General features: G+C 34.2%; 1 protein-coding gene across 1 annotated transcript in view; it reads left to right on the forward strand.

The window, feature by feature from the left end:
* The window catches only part of ROCK1 (Rho-associated, coiled-coil containing protein kinase 1), a 96,230-nt gene extending 77,413 nt beyond the window's left edge, over positions 1 to 18,817 (forward strand). The window contains exons 21-31 of the mRNA XM_008575709.1: positions 337 to 502; positions 1,899 to 1,992; positions 2,261 to 2,349; positions 4,888 to 5,076; positions 5,947 to 6,106; positions 13,368 to 13,438; positions 13,638 to 13,726; positions 13,863 to 13,941; positions 14,094 to 14,355; positions 15,251 to 15,458; positions 16,746 to 18,817. Of these exons, the coding sequence (XP_008573931.1) occupies positions 337 to 502; positions 1,899 to 1,992; positions 2,261 to 2,349; positions 4,888 to 5,076; positions 5,947 to 6,106; positions 13,368 to 13,438; positions 13,638 to 13,726; positions 13,863 to 13,941; positions 14,094 to 14,355; positions 15,251 to 15,458; positions 16,746 to 16,749 (1,411 nt within the window). The 3' untranslated portion in view covers positions 16,750 to 18,817. The remainder of the gene's footprint in view (positions 1 to 336; positions 503 to 1,898; positions 1,993 to 2,260; positions 2,350 to 4,887; positions 5,077 to 5,946; positions 6,107 to 13,367; positions 13,439 to 13,637; positions 13,727 to 13,862; positions 13,942 to 14,093; positions 14,356 to 15,250; positions 15,459 to 16,745) is intronic.
* Positions 18,818 to 21,228: the final 2,411 nt, after the last annotated feature.

Here is a 21,228-nt window from a genome sequence, read left to right on the forward strand (position 1 = left end):
TGACTTTACCACTGTGCCATGCTGCTTTCCATTCCAGAGCCACAACAAATTGCTTTTCAAAAGTAGACTGCTTGCCATTGCTTTATTACCTTTTCTTAGTTAAGCACAATAGCAGATAGAAAATTAAGTAGCTCTTTACTTTTATAGTTTTTCAGAGTATGAGAGATTAAATTCATTGCTTTTGAGCAAAGTTTGCAATGGATTCAGTTTATTTTAAGCAATAAAGTACTTAGTTATTTTTACCACTTAAAGATAATTGTGTTTTTAAGCATATGATTAAGTTGGAAGAATGAACTGAATTTGTTTACATTCATTTTTCTGAAAAATCTGTTGCAGAGAAGCTCTTGTTACTCAGTTGGATCTAGCAGAAACAAAAGCCGAGTCTGAGCAGCTGGCTCGAGGGCTTTTGGAAGAACAGTATTTTGAATTGACCCAAGAAAGCAAAAAAGCTGCCTCTAGAAATAGACAAGAGATTACAGATAAAGATCACACTGTCAGTCGGGTAAGTGTGATAGTCAGGTAAGTTATATAACCAAAACTGATTTAAATGAAAACAGGTCACATCTTAAAACTGTTAGGGTGAATGTGTGTGCATGTGTATTTGCCTATACTTTATATATAGTTGTCATTCTGTATTGATGTATAAAATAGTTCGTATAATCTAAAACAATTGTTAATGATTGATATTCAGTATATTGGGCTTTCTGGCTGTAGATCTTATTTTATGTGAAAAAATGCATAGCTTTAATTCATTTGTTATTCCTTTTCTTTTTTTTTTTGTCTTTTTCGTGACCGGTAAGGGGATCACAGCCCTTGGTGTGGGGTTGCCCGCACCGTGCTCAGCCAGTGAGCGCACCGGCCAGTCCTATATAGGATCCGAACCTGCAGCGGGAGCGTCATCGCGCTCCCAGTGCCGCACTCTCCCGAGTGCGCCACGGGGCCGGCGCCATTTGTTATTCTCTTAATACAATAATACTTCAAAAGTTTATGGGAAAATAAAGTTGAACGATAATACAAATATTCCCATGAACTTTTTGAAGCACACTCGTACATTGCAATTGATTTTATGGGCCAGTTATTCAGTTTCTCTGAATTCTGGGAGATTCAGAGAAACCATTTGGGGATGAGAAATTCTTTGTGGATAATCTACAAATCCATTATAAGAAAACCAGTACTACAAACAATTACCTATTTCTGAGGTTTATAATATTTAATATACTATAGAATCACAAAGCTAAAAAGGGGAGTTAGAGAGATTTTTTTTTTTCTTTCTGAAGTGCTTTGGTATAAGCAGGCCTAGGTTCAAGTCCCAGCTTTGCCCCTAAAATGTTGTGTGGCCCTGGCAAGTTGCTTTAACTTCTCTAAGCCTCAGATTCCTCATCTATACAGTAGAAATAATAATACCTATTCCACATGATTGATATGAGGATTAAATGAAATAATATACAGAAGATGGTCAATAAATACATTACTAAATATAGACAATTAATAAATGTTTTTATTGTCATTTTCATTATTCAGATGAAGAAACTGATGCCCAGAAAGATTATGACTTTCACAGGGTCAGACAGTAGGTTAATGGCAGAGCTAGAACTAAGTACAAATGTTCTAGTTTCCAGTGTAGTTCTCTTCCCATTACATTTTTTTCCTTTCATTCAAGTATATATCTATATGTGTACACTGAAATAATTTTTAGAAGGTAATAATTGTTTTAAAATATTTTGGAATTTAATTATATACACATATTTATAACTGGAAACCAGATATTTTCTGTAGTTAAGCAGTGTCTGATCTGTTCTCATCTATGGAAAATGTGAAGTATTATTTTAAAGATTATTGCTTTAAAATATGAGAATAGGGAAAAGGCTATAGCTTAGACTACTTTGTGCTTTGTTTAGCTTGAAGAAACGAACAGCATGCTAACCAAAGATATTGAATTATTAAGAAAAGAAAATGAAGAGCTAACTGATAAAATGAGGAAGGCAGAGGAAGGTATGTAGGTTTTTTTTTCTTTAAAGCATAATATTAGCTAATGATTAATCACTAAACTTGATTTATTTATGTTGTGCGTTAGGTTTTTGAAATATCTGTTTTCATATATTAAATAATTTCTGTAGCCTGTAGAATTATCTTAATGAAGTTACTGAAAGTTACTGTGTAGTATATACTATTTTGAATAATTAAGGACATTGTTAGTTTGGAATGCAGAAATTAAATTATTTAATGCCTTACAATAACATTTCATATAATGCATTGACAGAATATAAATTGAAGAAGGAGGAGGAAATCAATAATCTTAAGGCTACTTTTGAAAAGAATATCAGTACGGAACGAACCCTTAAAACACAGGTACACATCTTTCAGCCTTTTCCAGGTGTTTGTATTTGAGTATCATATATTCAAAGAGTTAGTAATTGCTCTTTATGTACTTCTTCCTAAAACCGAGGTTATAAGCTTCAAGCTTTTTATTAATACAAATAATGTAAATTCTTCCCCCATTAAATATTGAGCACTTATCTAGGAAACATGATTTCACTGGAATTAAGAAAGCTAGACTGTCTAGTAATTTGTCTGGTAAGCACATGTTTGAGATTGATAGAAGACCTATCATTGACAGTAGTAAAATTGCGTAAAGGGAAAACACACTTGACTGAAGCCAAAAGAGAAGATTTGGGAATAAGTAAAAAACTCTAGAATATTGGTTGTATAATTTCGCTTTGTATTTAATAATCCATCCAGATCAGGTTTTTTTCACTAAAATTTAATATCTTATCATTTAACTAAGTTATCTAATAGTTCAAATTCTTCATAAACTGAGTACCTCAGTTGATTTTTACAGCAAAAAAGTATTTTCTACTTTTTATTAAAAATTATAATAGCTTCCTCAACACTAATCTACTCTTTCTGTCTCATCAGTCCTTCATATGCAACTAATCTTTGAAAAGTGCATCTAATAGCTGTTAAAAATCTCTCAGTACAGGTTTTACTTAGCTTTGTACCAAGACAGACCATGAAGGAAAAGACTGACGTTTGTAATATAAAAAATCAAGTGTCTGTGGAGCCCAAAACAACATAAGTTGAAAGAAAACATACTGGCAAGAATATGTACAACACTTAAATTTGTAAATAAGTACAAATAAGAAAAAGACAATTCAGTAGAAAAAAAAAGCAAGGGACAATTGAGTGAAAAATAGTAAAGATTTTTAAAAGTTCAACCCTGATAATACACCAAGAAATAAAAATTAAAACAATAATGCGACACCCTCTTAACAGTCAAGTAAACAGAGGTTTAAATGAGATAATACCCAGGTTTATCAAGAACATGGGGAAAAATTCACATACTCTATGAGGGAATAAACTATAAGAACAATTTAACAGAATAAAACACTTTTATGTGCAGATTCTTGACCCAGTTTTGCCTATTTAGAAATTTATCCTATACAAATGCTTAAAATAAATATATACAAATTAATTACTGCAACAATAGTGAAAAAATAAAAAAACCCAACCATCAATTAAGGTAGTATTGATAAATCATGATATGTCAATAGGATGGAATGCAAAGGAACCATTGAAAAGAAATGAAGAATCCTAAGTCATAACTGAGGCGGGGGAGGGTATGAAATAGATTGGTATGTAATGACATGGGAAAATAGTGTTTCCTATGATATATGTTATAGCATTAAATGAAAAAGCATGTTGCAGTGCAGAATGTATGGTGGGATTCCATTTTTTAATGTAAATATATGTGTAATCTGTTTGTATACATGGTAAGCCTAGAAGGGTATGCACACAGCAGATTGGAAAAAAAGAGAATGCTTTAGCAGAGGTGTTATTACAAGAGCTTTTCTCTTGCTTCATAGTATATCTTTGTTTTTGGTTTTTTTGAAATAAATATGTGTTAGATTTAGTATTAGAAAAAATCCAAATATGCATGTGTAAGTTTCATGTAGTAAGCTTTAACTGCATTAAAATTATTCAGGGGCTTCTTGTCTTCAATGGAACCTAATCTATATGTTAAATTATGGTGGTTAGGACTTTTTACTGCCTCAATAGAAAAAATATATATATTTATTTATTTTTATATCACTGCAGAACAAATGTACCACGACTTATGTTTTACAGTTCATGTACCTAATTTTACATGCTTTTAACAGTTCTATCTCAGTTTCTATATATATTTTTCCTTCTGGCAAAAGGGGTTAGCCCCAATTATATTTACATCTTCCTTCATTTCAAAAGGGCATCGGTATCGCCTAGTCAGGTGCTGTGTCTCCATACTTTCCTACTTGTCCAAAGGAAAAAAATTCCCTTGGGCCTTTTTTGCCTGTGTACTGTCTCCTCTGCTTGTTGTGTCATCCCTATATTTTCTTCTTTGCTTATCGACCTCCTGTTTGTCTTTTAAGAAACATATGTGGACACATACACAGACACTCCAGGAAGCTTGACTTCTCCAAGTTTTAGTTGGGTACTGTTCCCATAGCACCCTCGCATGCCTCTTTCTTCTTACTTACCACTCTGCACTATAATTCTTATTTGTCTGTCTTCTCCACTGGACTAGGATGCCTTTGGGACATAACTATTTTTTTGTCTTTATATCTACCACAAATCAGAGAGCCTGAAATGTAATAAATGCTGAATAATTACTGAACAATGAATGGATTTTTCAGGCCTATGTAGCTCTTACATTTGAACAGTGAGATGAGTCAATATTAGTTACTTGTACTACCAGTCGTCATATCCCAGCCTTCATTGGGTTGTTCTAATTCTCATGTACACAGAAAGCTCTGCTTCCCAATTTTGAAGAAAAAAATACATTGTTAGTGGAAATTTAAACTGGATTACTATAATATAGATTCTTATAATAATATTTTAATATTTGAATAGGCTGTTAACAAGTTGGCAGAAATAATGAATCGAAAAGATTTTAAAATTGATAGAAAGAAAGCTAATACACAAGATTTGAGAAAGAAAGAAAAGGAAAATCGGAAGCTACAACTGGAACTCAATCAAGAAAGAGAAAAATTCAACCAGATGGTAGTGAAACATCAGAAGGAACTGAATGAAATGCAAGCGGTAAGGTTTGTGTGTATGTGCGTGCATGTGTGTAGGAGTATTGTTTTTAATTATTACTGTACATACCTGTTATCTATCTTATTTAGGTTGGATTTTCTTGTATAAAAATGGATATTTTAATTTATACTCTTTACAGTTTGATCATTATTATTCTAATATGAACCATGATCTTGAAAAACTAGAAAGATAACTCTATTGCCTGTTAGCCACATAGCTTGAGTAATTTTTACCCAGTAGCCTCTGGTTGATAAGTAACCTTACTTTAAGACAGATAACTGAGAGCTTTGCCGCATTGGTTTCAGACTGAAATTGGGATATGGCTTTTACAGTATTGACTATAGTTGGGGTAGAGGTTTTAAAGTATTGTACCTTATTTATTTTCTTTAGTCAAGGTCCACTTTTCTGAAATCAAAATAACAAGTTTAGTTTTTTGATACTTCCTGGCTTGTTAATAGCACAAAATTGGGAACATGGTCTCTGATATTAGACAGATTTATATCTAAACTTTGACTCCATCATTTCTGTCCCTTTTAAACTATTTCATTTGGAGCCAGCAAAACATTTTCTATTGCTTTAATTTTTTTGTTTGTTTGTTTGTTTAATGCCTTATGTATAACAACAACAACAACAAAAAACAAGAATTGTTTTAAAATAAAGAGAAAAGGACCTTATCCAAGCAATGGAGTACTGAGAAAGAACTTACATTTCTACAGTGTACTGGTAGTATACTGTGGTAGTAAACATTTATGAAGTTTACAGTAAAGTTTTAGTATTAGCAATTTAGATTACTTATTTTATATTTCAGTTAATTTTTAGTGTTGGAAATTACTTGTGCTTGATAATATTATCATGATATTTTTTCAAAAATAGCAATTGGTAGAAGAATGTACACATAGGAATGAGCTTCAGATGCAGTTGGCTAGCAAAGAGAGTGATATTGAGCAATTGCGTGCTAAACTTTTGGACCTTTCGGATTCTACGAGTGTTGCTAGTTTTCCTGGTGCTGATGAAACTGATGGAAACCTTCCAGGTAAGAATAATTCTGTCATGTCATTCATGTTTGCTTAAATGTCATGGATATTAATGTGCATTTCATTTGGTTTTCTACCTCTTTGTCATTTTGTCCATAGATCCTTGAGAAGGAATTCTTGTTTCTGATAGCCTAGGCCTAATGATGATTGTGTACTTAATGCATTTTATAGAGTAAAAGCAGTGATAAGCACTCTTCGTCTATTAAAATAAACCTGAGAAGTTCAACCTGTATAGAAACCTGAAGAAGTTTATGAAACTATATTGAGCAGCCTAATTCCATAGTGAAAATCAAAGCTGCTATTCGAAAAGTATACATGTTTTCATGAGAAGCAGCTGTTTTATGTATTCTTGTGCTAAAACTAAAAACTGTACTTCATAACCAGAGCCACAGCAGCTACAGATAGAAGCCTACATAATGTAGTAGTGATAAACTTTAATCAGACATGGTTAAGTTTTAAATTTAGAGAAGTACATAAAAGGGGTTCGGCTATCCAGTAAGGGGGACAGGAGTCAAATGAGGGCAGAAATGAGTGGCTAGGATTTCAGACTTTTTTCTGTGTGTTTTTGTAGTGGAGAATCAATTGAAAAATAAACATAAGGCCGGCCCGTGGCTCACTTGGTAGAGTGCGGTGCTGATAACACCAAGGCCACGGGTTCGGATCCTATATAGGGATGGCCGGTTTGCTCACTGGCTGAGCGTGGTGCTGACAACACCAAGCCAAGGGTTGAGATCCCCTTACCGGTCATCTTTAAAAAAAAAAAAAAGAAAAAGAAAAATAAACATAGCCTCATTTTTGGCTTAATTGTAGAGTAAAGCTATTGTACATTTGTGTCTTTTTAACAGACATGAGAAATACACTTACTGCAATTTCAATTTGAAAATAAGGAGGTTGCATTACTCATTTATGTAAATATACATGTACATACACATGTGTACCTTTTGACACACTACACATTCTTAGTTTAGGGTTTAGGAAGTTTTATTTCCGTGGTTGTAAACTTGAAAATAGATTTTAATTAGTATATTTCCTGAATAACACATGAATAGAAGGATATTTATGAAGCAGCACGTTTGATATAGGGATTCTATTTTAACAGATATTGTTTTTTTTGACAATTTGATTTAAGAAACTTGATAGACTATTTAGAATATTTTGTGCTATCTTTCTTGGTCAAGAAAAGGTGGGATTCAAAGTGGGAAGTGATTTTAACTTTGCTGGCCCAAGTTCAGGTATCTGGGAACGGAAAGGCAGGGAAGGAATATTTCTTACTTTAATGGTCAAGGAATTCCTTCTGCTTTCCTGAAACCACCAGCCTCTTGAGAAAGTAGTAGGTGCACTCCATTCGTTATCAGAGGATCACTTTGGACTTAATAAGAACTTCTAGCTTCACTGTTGTTTGAACATCTTTCTAAGGTTAGATTTAATCATCATTAAGAATATGACTTTTAAAGATATTTGGCTACATTTTTTCAGTTGTTGAACTGAAATTTTAGTTTAGATTCCCTCTTCCTTAACCCCAACATTCTTCTGGAGTTATTAATGTCATTTAAACTCCTGACCGCATTTTTTTATTTTTTAATTCCACCCATTTCCCTTTAACTTTATTTATAATGTCTTCTGTGTGCCTTAGTTTATTAGTATTAGGTTAAGTATTTCAGAGAGTGATACATTACTGGTAAAATCTGTTTAGAAGATTTGAATTGAAAGATGAGTTGGTGGGACCTCTAAAGAAGAAGAAGGTGAAGAGTTTTGTCCTCCACCCTTGCTTATTCCAAAAGGCTAAAGTCAAAGGATCATCAGATGGTTTGACGGGCAGACTTAGGTTAGGAATCCATTTAGATTTCAGAATCCTGACCTAATAAATTGACTTAGGAGTCAGTCAGCACAGAGATTTAAAAATGTTTTTACTGACTCTATTTCCGTTCCTTAGAATATTAGTGTATCTTCAGGGATTTTGTTTTATAAGGTCATTAAAGTCCAAACCAAAAAAGTACTGGTAGCCATTCTCCATTGCTATAAAATTAGAGCAGTTAGTTATCTCTTTCCCTATTACTGTATTCTCAATCTTGAAACTTTACAAAGATCTCAGTAGTGCTTAACCTTGACTTTTATGTTGGAAGTGGAAAATAATGGATAATCCTTATCAATGTTATTTCCCTCTGTGTTCAGATTTTTTTTTTATTTTGTTGTATAAACAGAATTATGTGTTCAGATATTTTGATAGTTAATGGAAAATCTGTGTGACATCCACCATTTAATAGATGCTTTAAAATAGTCCCTGGAAAATAAAGTTAAGGTTTTGCAGTCATACATATTTAGGAGGAATTGTTAAAATTTTTTGATATGCATTCTTAATATGAGAAAGTTACATATCATACAAGTGTCTAAAAGATTTCTTGAAGGTAATGATTAATGATTAATTTTTACTTAAGTTTAGAAAATTAGTAAATGACTTGACATACTAAAAAAAGAACTTTGAATAGTTTGAGCTTACCAAACAGTTAAGGCTTTTTGAAACATGGGTCAGATTTTTAGTTCAATTAGATGGGGTTTTAAGTAGTTGGGTAGATGAACTGATACTGTGACTTTCATTATTTCCCTTAGATTTATCATCTAGAGTTCAGCCTCTATAATCTTCTCAGTGGTCATCTTGTCATCAACTAGATTAAATCTCTCCTCTAAATTTCCCAATTCTAGAAATCTTATTTAAAAAGTTACTCCTTTGCTGACTTACAGCTCTTTTAAGTTCTTAAGGTCACTTCGCTTAATTCTTTTATGTCTTCATCCTCCCTTTGGTTCTGTGGCACATTGTGGTGTAGCGCACTGTGCAAATATAAAGTTTACTCTTAATGTGGACTTTGTATTTAAAATTTTATCTTATGGGGCCGGCCCGGTGGCGCACTGGATAGTGCGCCGCTTGGGAAGCGCGGCAGCGCTCCCGCCCGAGGGTTCGGATCCCACATACAGACCGGTTCCCGCTCACTGGCTGAGCGAGGCGCGGGAGCGACACCGAGGGTTGCGATCCCGTTGCCGGTCCCCGGTCCAGTACGGGGGCAACACTGAGGGTTGCGATCCGTTGCCGGACACGGAAAAAGACAAAAAAAATAATAATAATAAAATAAAATAAAATAAAATTTTATCTTATGGTTTATATACTTTTAAACCATATATAAAGGTTTATATATTTATGGTTTGCCTATTGCCTAGGTGACAAAAACTTTAATGTGATAACTTTTCTCTCCTTCATCATTCTTTATCTTTCCTTCTTTTGGAACTGTTGAGCTAGATTTCTGAAGAGAATGTAGAAGTAGATGAAGCATTAGGAAAAACACTTGGTATTGACACTCCATTAATGTTTATTATGTCTTACGAATTAACTGCATCATTCTCTTTCCCATCTAGCTTGATCTCAGGCTTTGTAACTAAAACCTGAAAATGGTAGATTTCTTGGTGTGTTTCCAGTATTTGAATATATGAGGGTTTCTCACTTTGCCCAAATCTAATCAATGATTTGGAAATAGCACATCTGAATTTTTGAGCATTGATTGATTTCATTTTCTTTTTTGTATCAGTTTTGAGTGTAATTAAAATATTTTGAAATGGTTCTCTACCTCTGTTTCTTTTGAAGTACTTTCATATGTGGTATATCCAAGTTAACTTTGGTAGTCTTTAGAGGTTTAGCTTTGACGTATGAATTGCTTGTATTGAGGGCTGGCTGATTAGCTCAGTTGATTAGAGTGTGGTGCTGGTCCCGGGTTCACCCTCTGTACTGGCCAGCCACCAAAAAAATAAAAATTAAACTGGTTGTATTGAATTTTGATTTACCTTATCTGGGTAAAGGAATCAATTGCTGACATCGCAGTAATATACATCTACTTTTTTTTTAAGTTAAAATTGCTTTACATGTATATTGTATAAAATCTGGAGCCAACGTGTCTTTGTACCTCTGTAGCATATTACTGAAGGTATCTAGACTTAGAAGTTCTCAGTATGAGTTGCCTTTACTGCAGAAGCTGATTTTTGTGTTTTGTAATAAGAAAGTTGGAATTTAGATTGCCACTTAAATCACAAGTGGTTCTGGGCGGGCCCGTGGCTCACTCGGGAGAGTGTGGTGCTGATAACACCAAGGCCCCGGGTTCGGATCCCATATAGGGATGGCCGGTTCGCTCATGGGCTGAGCGTGGGGCTGACAACACCAAGTCAAGAGTTAAGATCCCCTTACCGGTCATCTTTTAAAAAAAAAAAAGAAATCACAAGTGGTTCTGGGCGGGCCCGTGGCTCACTCGGGAGAGGGTGGTGCTGATAACACCAAGGCCCCGGGTTCGGATCCCATATAGGGATGGCCGGTTCGCTCATGGGCTGAGCGTGGGGCTGACAACACCAAGTCAAGAGTTAAGATCCCCTTACCGGTCATCTTTTAAAAAAAAAAAAGAAATCACAAGTGGTTCTGGGCGGGCCCGTGGCTCACTCGGGAGAGGGTGGTGCTGATAACACCAAGGCCCCGGGTTCGGATCCCATATAGGGATGGCCGGTTCGCTCATGGGCTGAGCGTGGGGCTGACAACACCAAGTCAAGAGTTAAGATCCCCTTACCGGTCATCTTTTAAAAAAAAAAAAAAAATCACAAGTGGTTCTGATTTTAGAGGAGAGGTCTTTATATGTAAGAAACTGGTAAGTATATTTACTTGCAACTAAGATTTAGGAGTAAGGAAAGGAAACAGGAGAAGCTAGTATGTATTTTTTATCTGTTATCATTGAGCTTAGTTCACTAGCTTCTCTGAGGGAATTCACCAGAATGAAAAACTAAAATTTTCCACCTCAATATTATTGTTTTAAATTGGCAAAACCCTTCACATATTCTTGACAACTTTATTTGAATTCCAGATTTCTTCATTTAAGTATAAGCAAATACAAAAGTTGGGCTTATTTGATTTATGAAATTCTCTTGATATATAAAATTTCTATAGGAACACTGAAATGACAGATTGTCGTAACATAAAAATTCAGTGAAAATATGTTAAAGAAAACACTGGCAAGTTAACTCAAACCTAGAGCCAGAAAGCATAAATGTTTTTGGCAGTTATTCTCACAGAGAAATAACAGGGGAGGAGGGGCTATTTGGGCATATACAATTTTGTATGAATGTCAAGATTCATAGGCTTTCATACCTTTTATTTTCAGTGAGGAATTACTGATATTACAGCCTTTTATCAAATATTAAGACTACTTTTCATTCTAACTCTTGTTCATCTTAATGTTTTTTAAACCACACTTTAAAACAAGAGCTGCAATTTTTTCCACACTAATAGGAAAGTTCCCTAGCAATAACTTTTGTAAGATAAAATATCTGTGAATGATCAGTACATGATCAGCAGCTTTCTGCATGTTATTTAATATAAAACTGCCCATTTGGCTTTTAACTTGTAACCTTTATTTACAGAGAATGACTTTAATTGGCTATTTCAGAAAAAGGCAGAATTGCAGAATAATCAACAAATATTTATCAAGTACCCCCTCTATGTGTCAGATACTATGGGGTATATAAAACAAATTTTGCTCTTACAAAACTCACCATGGAACTGTGTAAGGAGACAAGATAATTACTGATGAACTAAAAAGCAGCAATTAAAAAAGTTGAGGGCTGGCTGGTTAGCTCAGTTGGTTGGAGCATGGTGCTTGATAACATTGAGGTCAAGGGTTTGGCTCCCTGTAATGGCCAGCCGCCAAAAAAAAAAAAAAAAGAAAAAAGTTGGGACAAGAGAAGGGTTATTTATTTATTTATTTATTTTTCCTTTTTTTGTCTTTTTTCATGTCCGGCAACGGATCGCAACCCTCAGTGTCGCGCCCGTACCGGACCGGGACCGGCAACGGGATCGCAACCCTCGGTGTTGCGCCCGCACCTCGCTCAGCCAGTGAGCGGGAACCAGTCTGTATGTGGGATCCGAACCCTCGGCGGGAGCGCCGCCGCGCTCCCAAGCGGCGCACTGTAGCAGTGCGCCACCGGGCCAGCCCGAGAAGGGTTATTTTGAACTGAAGTGACAGTAGAACCTATCCTGTTTTCCTGGGATTATAATATCCTATATTGATAGGATTATACATGTATTAAATATGAGACATTACTTGTAAAGTACTTGGCAAATAATAAATGTTCAGTAAATGTTATCTATTATTGTTACTAGTACTGTAAGACTGAGCTTTACAGCTTTTAAGTTATATGTAGAAAGGGGATATATATATTCCCATCAGGATCATGATTGAGCTATAGTATAATCTGTCACATTTTAGCATCATTCTTTAAAGTTGTTTACTTTCTTATTCTTTTGTATTTTAAATATAAGAAGATAGATATAGAAAACACTTAAATTGAGTTTTAAAATAACCATTTCTAATGGAATTATGTTTATCCCCAGAGATTTCTAATAAACATTAATTAAGTAGTCATGATAATTATTATAAAATGCCTTGATCAAAACAGCCAAGAAATTTCTGGTATACACAAACCAGGTGAAATATTAGCAGTTGACCAACTGAATTCTGTGCTCTTTTACTGTTTATTAAACTATAGTTTCACAGACTTAAAAAACTTTATACCTCTTTAGTTTGAGAAGAATTTTAATTGGACTTACCAGTAGAATTAAGTGCTTCTTCCTAACCAAATTTGGACAATTTTATCCAAATTGTAATGGGTGTTTTACCAGAAAGTTTATCAGAATATTGTACTGAGAAAACAAATAAAATGCTTATCTCTTATTCTTTATATCTAGTTGATTCTGCCTGCATTCCTTATTTATTTATCTTCTATTCTTGTCTTCTGTGAGTAATAGGACACTTCTGTACTTTTGCTTGCTCTTTCTTGTTGTAAATCATGGCTCTGATTTGTTCCATTTGCTGCATAATTTTTTTTTGGCTGAGTATTTTTATATGAATGTTAAATGATACTTAAAGTCTTCTTTATCATATCCCATTTAAGCTGCAATCCATTACAGTTTTGCCTGGCTCTTAAGGATACTGTTACTTCATACTTTTGTAATTGAGTACTAAATGTTAATTTTACGGGAAAAGTGGCTTGGAATTTTTTTCTGCAATATCTGTATGGCCATTAAAGTTGATTTGTGTGATTGAAGCATGGAAGAGCAAATTATAGCATTTATTCATTTAGCTGTGTTCAATTGCCTGTTGCATGCTGTCAGACAACATATAATAGTTTTTCCTTTTGTTACAATTTAAGACTGACTACTATATATTCTTTTTCTCCTAGAGTCAAGAATTGAAGGTTGGCTTTCTGTACCAAATAGAGGAAATATAAAACGATATGGCTGGAAGAAACAGGTACCATATGCCTAATTTTTTTTCTGATATTTTATTATATATTTTACTTTAAAGCACAGAATTTGTATTAACTGCTCTATTATTAACATTGATTTTAGATTAATGCAAGATAATGTAGACATAATTGGCAAATATGCATATCACTTTAAACCAAGTTAATGTTGCTCTTGTAACTCTTCCTCCTTTTTTCTCATTTCAGTATGTTGTGGTAAGCAGCAAAAAAATTTTGTTCTATAATGATGAACAAGATAAGGAGCAATCCAATCCATCCATGGTATTGGACATAGAGTAAGTTGCCTTTGATTGCATTTCCCTAATGATGTTGAACATCTTTTTATGTGCTTATGTCCTCTTCAGTGCAATGTCTGTTTTGCTTATAAATGAGTTTTTACAGTGGTCTATATCATACTTATTTCCATTTTAGTAAATTGTTTCATGTTCGACCTGTAACCCAAGGAGATGTGTATAGAGCTGAAACTGAAGAAATTCCTAAAATATTCCAGGTAAAAGTCTGAGATTATCATTTTAAAGGCTCTTTTACATAAGTATTCTGTTTTTGTGAAATAAAAGTAAAATATAGCAATGCTTTTATACATTTGGAACTTTTGTGTGCAGATTAAGATCTTTTTTATCTTTTCACCATTCCTGAATGTAGATACTATATGCAAATGAAGGTGAATGTAGAAAAGATGTAGAGATGGAACCGGTACAACAAGCTGAAAAAACGAATTTCCAAAATCACAAAGGCCATGAGTTCATTCCTACACTCTACCACTTTCCTGCCAACTGCGAGGCCTGTGCCAAACCTCTCTGGCATGTTTTTAAGCCACCCCCTGCCCTAGAGTGTCGAAGGTGTCATGTTAAGTGCCACAGAGATCACTTAGATAAGAAAGAGGACTTAATTTCTCCATGTAAAGGTAAGGTTTGATAAGTATTTTTATAACTTATAACAAATTTAGTTTTAAGGCCCAATGAAATAACTTTTTCAAGTGTAGTGATTTCTATACCAAGCAGTAAAGAGTGATATTTAAGTATAAGAAGAGTGATACTTAAAGAGTATAAGAAGTGATATTTTGACACTGGTTAAACAACATGCAGCTATCATTTCACAGCTACAGATTTAGCTTTGAGCATAATGTTTTTAAAGAGAATCATTCCCTTGTTAAAAAAAAAAAAAAAACTAGGAAAGTATTCTGAGTTGGAGAGAAGAGCTATATTCCACTATATTCCCTCTTTGAATTTTTACCTCTTGCTTGTTTTTTGTCTAGCTTTCACTACCTGGACCAGCATGTTGTAGAGCAAATATCTTCTAGTTTAGTAGAGGTAGCTTGAGGGAAAAAATACAGACTATTTTAAGATAAGAAACTTATCTTCTATAAATATATTCATTTCACTTCTGCATTTTTTTTGTATTTCTGATTTTACTTAATTTTTTTTATTTGTGACTTTTTTCTTTTTAAAGTTTTAGCCTTAATTAAATTAAGGAGAAAGAGATACTGTCCAAGCTTAATTAAGTATAGTGGATCTTTTTTTTTTTTTTTTTTTTTAAAGATGACCGGTAAGGGGATCTCAACCCTTGCTTGACTTGGTGTTATCAGCACCACGCTCAGCCAGTGAGCAAACCGGCCATCCCTAGATAGGATCCGAACCCGTGGCCTTGGTGTTATCAGCACCACACTCTACCGAGTGAGCCACGGGCCGGCCTAAGTATAGTGGATCTTTTAAAACTTTAAGAATTTGAAAAATTATGCATTTGACAGGGTTTAAAAAATATATGGCCTTAATTGTGCTTATTTTTTTCCCTTAATATAGTAAGTTATGATGTAACATCAGCAAGAGATATGCTGCTGTTAGCATGTTCTCAGGATGAACAAAAGAAATGGGTAACTCATTTAGTAAAGAAGATCCCTAAGAACCCACCATCTGGTTTTGTTCGTGCCTCCCCTCGAACACTTTCTACAAGATCCACTGCAAATCAGTCTTTCCGGAAAGTGGTCAAAAATTCATCTGGAAAAACTAGGTAAGGATTGAAATGTTAACCTTTTAACAATAGGAAAATGATGGGATGACATTTATTAAAATCAGAAGTCTAATTCTTCTTTTTGCCAGAGTGCATCATGTGTAGCTAGGTCTTTATATATGACTTGTGATATCTGTTAGAAATTAATAATATTAATAAATGTCATATTTATTTAGTTTCGTGTTAAATTTTATTGTCATAGGTTGATATACATGGCACATATTTAGCCCTTAATGTTTTAACCAACCAGTGGTTTATATTTTTTTCAATGCAAATAGGTTAATATAAAACTTTGCTCATATTTTCTTTATTTTTAAAAATCAAAATTATTTGATATTATAAGTGACTATACTGTTAAAAATTTCCCAGTTAAGTCCCACTTTGGGTGTGTGTGTGTGTGTATAACTGTTTTTGATGGAATTTTCAAAAATATCTTATGTCCTATGATATAGTTACAGGACATAATTAAACCCTTTTTGTAGGAAAGTTATGATATTTCATTAAGTTCTCATTTTATATATGAATAAATGAGGCTTAGAGAAATTAAGCTTCTCATGCTGGCCAGTTAGCTCAGTTGGTTAGACCATGGTGGTTTATAACACTGAGATCTGGGATTCATTCCCTCTGCTGGCCAACCAAAAAAAAACAGAGAGAGAAATTAAGAAACTTGCGCAAGATTATACAACCAATGAATTGGAAGCTATTTTTGTCCAATTCTAAAGCCTATGTTTTTTCTCCTGTACGAAATACCAACTTTCCTTAGAGTGTCATCCCTAGACTAAAGAGGCCCATTTTTGAATTGAGAAGCTGAGACCTACCACTAATTTGCCTCTGCTAATGTCACCCACGTCTTCCAAGCAGGCTTAAAACTATCAATTCATCCATTTTTTTTTTTCACTCCCTGTTGTAACTAAGTCTTAATTTAATTCTTTGAAATGACTGATATCCTTTCCTTGTTCTGTATTCTTCAGCCCCATATTACTCCAGTGTATTATTGCCTCACTCTGGACTTAATTTGGTAGAATGCTATATCAACCGTGCCCTGGTTATAGGATATAAGCTGGATCTAAAATGATCTAAAATAGGAATATAGCTGAGTAAGAAAGTGTGTTTGAAAAAGAGAAGAAACAAAGTGGAGATAATACTAATTGTATTTTTTCTTTTCTCTGTTTTTCAAATTTTATGTAATTGTTTATAAATAATGTATATTTACCTTTCCTTCTATTTTTGTTTCTTGTATTTTTAAACTGAGTGAATTTCTTAAATTAGTTTTTTTCCCCCCAACAGTTAACCGTGTGACCTAGTGCCTTGTGGAACTGTGTGAGATGCTACCTGACATACCAGGCTTCTTTAACGATGCAGAGCAGACGGGCTGTATTTTTGACACAAATATCACAGGCTTCAGGGTTATGATTGCTGTTATTCTGTCATTGCTTTGGCACAAAAGCACACTGAGGGATTTTTTTTTTTAATTGCGGGTTTGCCTACAGGTAGATTAGATTAATTATTACTATGTAATGCAAGTACAATTGGGGGAAAGCTTAGCTAGATATATTTTTTTAAAAAGGTGCTGCCTTTTTGAATTTCTAAGAAAATGCCTGTCAATTGTGATAGAACAGTTTTCCTCATATGAGCGAAAGGAAGGGACTTTCACTTTCAAGTGGAATGGCCGTCACTATCAAGATCAGCTCATGGAAGGAGTAAAGAAAATATCTCAAAATGAGACAAACTAAAGTTTTTTTTTTAATGACTGAAGTTTTTGTGCTCTTGGAAGACTATACAAAACTATTTTAAGAAAGCAGTGATATCACTTGAACTTCAGTGCCCTCACTGTAGAATTTAAATTTACTGTTGATTGCCCATGGTGGACTTGATGGAGAAATTAAATATTTTACATTATGCTTTACAAAATACTGTATATGTTTCAGCAAGTTTATAGATTGGGAAATGGGAGAAGACAAAAAAAATTACGTTTAATCTATGCATTTTTGCCAAGCCATATTGAGTTATTTTACTACTAGAGACATTAAGAACTAACTGTACAAAAGAACCAAGTTTAAAAGCATTTTGTGGGGTACATCATTTCTGTAATTGTATAATGTATTTCTTTGTGGTTTTAAGTGATAAAGACATTAAGTTAACAAACGTGAAAAAAATGTATGCACTGTTTAAAATGTAAATTATTCTTAGAACACTTTCAATGGGAGTTGCATTGCCCTTTTAGTGCCTTAATTTGAGAGAATTATTTTACTGCCATGAGTAAGTATAGAAATTTCAAAAACCATTTTCAAAAAAATTTCAGCGGGTTTTTCATTGATAATTGGTTTAATTTAAAATATTTAGAGGTTTGTTGGACTTTCATAAATTGAGTACAATCTTTGCATCAAACTACCTGCTACAATAATGAATGACTTTATAAAACTCTGCAAAAAATGTAGAAGGTTGCACCAATATAAAAAGAAAATTATGGCAATACATCCATGATGTTTTCCAGTTAAACATAGGAATTACCAGATAAATACTGTTAAACTCTTGTCCATTAACAAGAGTTAATTCATATAGGCAGTATGATTTATTGTTTATTTTTTTAACCAAATACCTCCTCAATAATTTATAATGGCTTTGCAGTAATGTATATCAAATAAGAAGCACTGGAAAACTGATCGTCTCTAGGATGATATGCATGTTTCAAGTGGTATTGAAAGCCGCACTGATGGATATGTAATAATAAACATATCTGTTATTAATATGCTAATGACTCTGTGCTCATTTAATGAGAAATAAAAGTAATTTATAGTTGGATATCTTTAATGGTGACTGCTATATTTTCTCATGGCTGAAATGAATAGAAAGCATACTACCAGTTAGCCCCTGATTGTATATAAATGTTAAATTCCATGACTAGATTAAAGTGTATTTTTAAAAGATAAAACCTGGTTTGGGCTCTAAAACAAGAGTGGCTGTAGTTCTAATGAAAAGTTGGCTGATGTCTGTTGAGAAACAGTTCTACATGGGTCTCTTGCGTTTCTTTTTGAGCAGAGGCTATGACAGTCTTTGTTCTGGACTATGTTTTTCAAGGACGTTGTATAGCCTTAGAAGATAATGTTTCCCAGGCAGGTTCATCCACTGTCCAATATAATAAAGATAATATCTCCCTCCAGGTAAAAAGATTATAAAAGATTTCCATTACCTAAACTTGAGGTTCCTCACCTGTGATGCCAATGCACTGCATGCTCAGCAGCCACCTGGGCCACTGTCCATCACCCACATGGGACCTGGGGGGCAAGGGGAACTGATGGCAACATGAAGCTCATGATGTTGCTGTGCTATGAGTAATAAAGTTCTTTGTCTCTGATCAAGGAATCTTGTGTCTTCTGCCAGGATTTATGAAACTGTGACAGGCTAACTGGTAGCTTGCAAATTGGGTAAAATCTCAAACCCTTCACATTTCCTGACAGTGTCCTTACTACCTTCTAAGAACTGTCACCATTACCTAATGTATTAAGATCCAGTTGCAGAGAACAGATTAGTTTAAGCAAGAGAGGACTTTTGTTTTTGACGAAATGTTAATCTGAGCATAGTATTGTTGAGAACTGAGAAAGCTTTGAGGAATGACTCCCAATGTCACATTGCAGAACCAGATCAATGAGGAGAGCCATTTCCTCTTCTAAGTTGAAGAATCCACTCACTCCCATGGTATATCAACATGGTGAGGACCTGGAAAGAGCCATGGTCAGGAAGCCTCACTACCTGTGCTGGTTCTTTATAATATTTTGCACACCTACTGTGATCCACACTTGATTAGATGCTTTGTACCATCCCTCTTGCCACTTATGAACCTCTTGTCTGTACACTGGGATCTCTGTCCACACTGCTCAGAAAAATTACTTTCATGACCCTGCTTGCCAGCATTAGCACAGCCTCCATCTCACATCTGCCTTCTCTAGGTGCATGTGCTTGGCCCAAACTAAAACACATCCAGAACCCTAACGGTAAAGCAGTCTGGGAAACGTAGCTTATAGGTTTCTCTCCACTTTATTACAGAAAGACACACTAAGAGAGTAGAATGGAGGTTTAGCATCAAGCCAGACCATCCCCCCAAACCTGCAAACTTCAGCTGAGACCAGGGACTCAGACTCTGGGCTAGGAAGAAAACATGGTCACTGTCCTTATTTACAGGCTCAACCCAACTGTGATCACTTGTCATTATTTGGCGTTTCAGATTAAAATAACCTGCCTGCCCTACATATAAAGTAAAGAAAAAATGGGGCTGGCCAGTTAGTTCACTTAGAAGTTAGAGCATGGTGCTAATAACACCAAGGTTAGGGGTTTGGATCCCCACACTGGCCAGCTGCCAAAAAAAAAATTCAAAAAATCATACCAAGGTTAGGGGTTCGTACTGGCCAGTGGGCCCCCCCCAATATATATATAGGGAAGAAATAATTTTAAATATGGCAGTCAAACTGATAATTACTTGATAAAATAAGTTCTCATTTACTTTTTTTATATCTAAAAATTATGTAATAACCAAATTTCATAATCACATAAATCAGTTTGTTCTTACCAGGTGCTGGTTTGAGTTTCCAGCTTTTTTCATTTTCTAATGCTTCTAGAATTCTCAGAAAGAAAACAAAAAAATTAACTATTAGTAGCTATTAGATGAATAATTGGAAACAATGTCTTTAAAAATTAGTTAATTGTAAATGACATACTATGTCTACTTGCTTTTTTACTCTCATCATTTGATAAACAATATTCTTAATCTCAGTGATGTCTAATTCATTAATCTTTTCCATTATAGTTAGTACCTTTTACATTCTGTTTAAGAAATCTGTGCCTATTCCAGGGTCATGAAGATGACCCTATATTAACTTCTTGAAGCTTTACTGTTTTAACTTTCACATTTAGTTTTACCATACCTCTGAATTCATTTTTAAGGTAGGGGTCAAGAATTTTTTTTTTCCCATATGGATAACCAATTGGTCCTGAAGTATTTATTGAAAAGACTGTTCTTTCCTGCACCATAAATCGAGTGACCAATCCATCGGTCGATTTCTCTATCCTTGCCAGTATCACATTGTTTAATTACTGTAGCTTTTTAATAATATTTTATATTTGTAGTGTAAGTCCTCTAACTGTAAGTGAAAGGAATTTTTAAAGTCATTTTCACAAAAGGTTAATAAAATAAATGGTCATTCTGAGAACCTAATGAGATCTTTAGCCTTTCTTTTCTATTTTTTGGCAGCTGGCTGATATGGGGATCTGAACTCTTAACTTTGGTGTTACAACACTGCACTCTAACCAACTGAGCTAACCAGGCAGCCCTATCCTTTCTTTTTAAGAAATCTTAATCACAGTTATTATTTTTATAATGATCACTGCTCAGATCAATTTCTGGTTGGATCATATGTGTATATAAAGCTTCACTCAATGTTCTATGTATATTTTCTGCCAAAATTTTATTTTTGAACAAGATGTATGTTTATTGCAATAAATGCAAAAGGGTATTATAGTAAAAAGTCAAAGTTTGCCCTTCCTAAACCTTACTCCCACCACACCAGTTCCTTAGTCACCAATATAAACAGTTTGGTCTGTTTTCTAATGGATTAGCTCGAGTATTTATGTAACTCATTTTTGTGAGGTAGGGAAAGACTAATATTAATTCCACCTTACATATGGAAAGCCCGAAGTACAAAGAAATTAAATATATCCTCTCTTTTGTTGAATGTTAATGAATTGTCATTCGAGAATTAAAATATGACATTATTTC

The sequence above is a fragment of the Galeopterus variegatus genome, unplaced genomic scaffold, assembly GCF_000696425.1.
Source record: "Galeopterus variegatus unplaced genomic scaffold, G_variegatus-3.0.2 Scaffold1225, whole genome shotgun sequence".
NCBI classification, from domain to species: domain Eukaryota; kingdom Metazoa; phylum Chordata; class Mammalia; order Dermoptera; family Cynocephalidae; genus Galeopterus; species Galeopterus variegatus.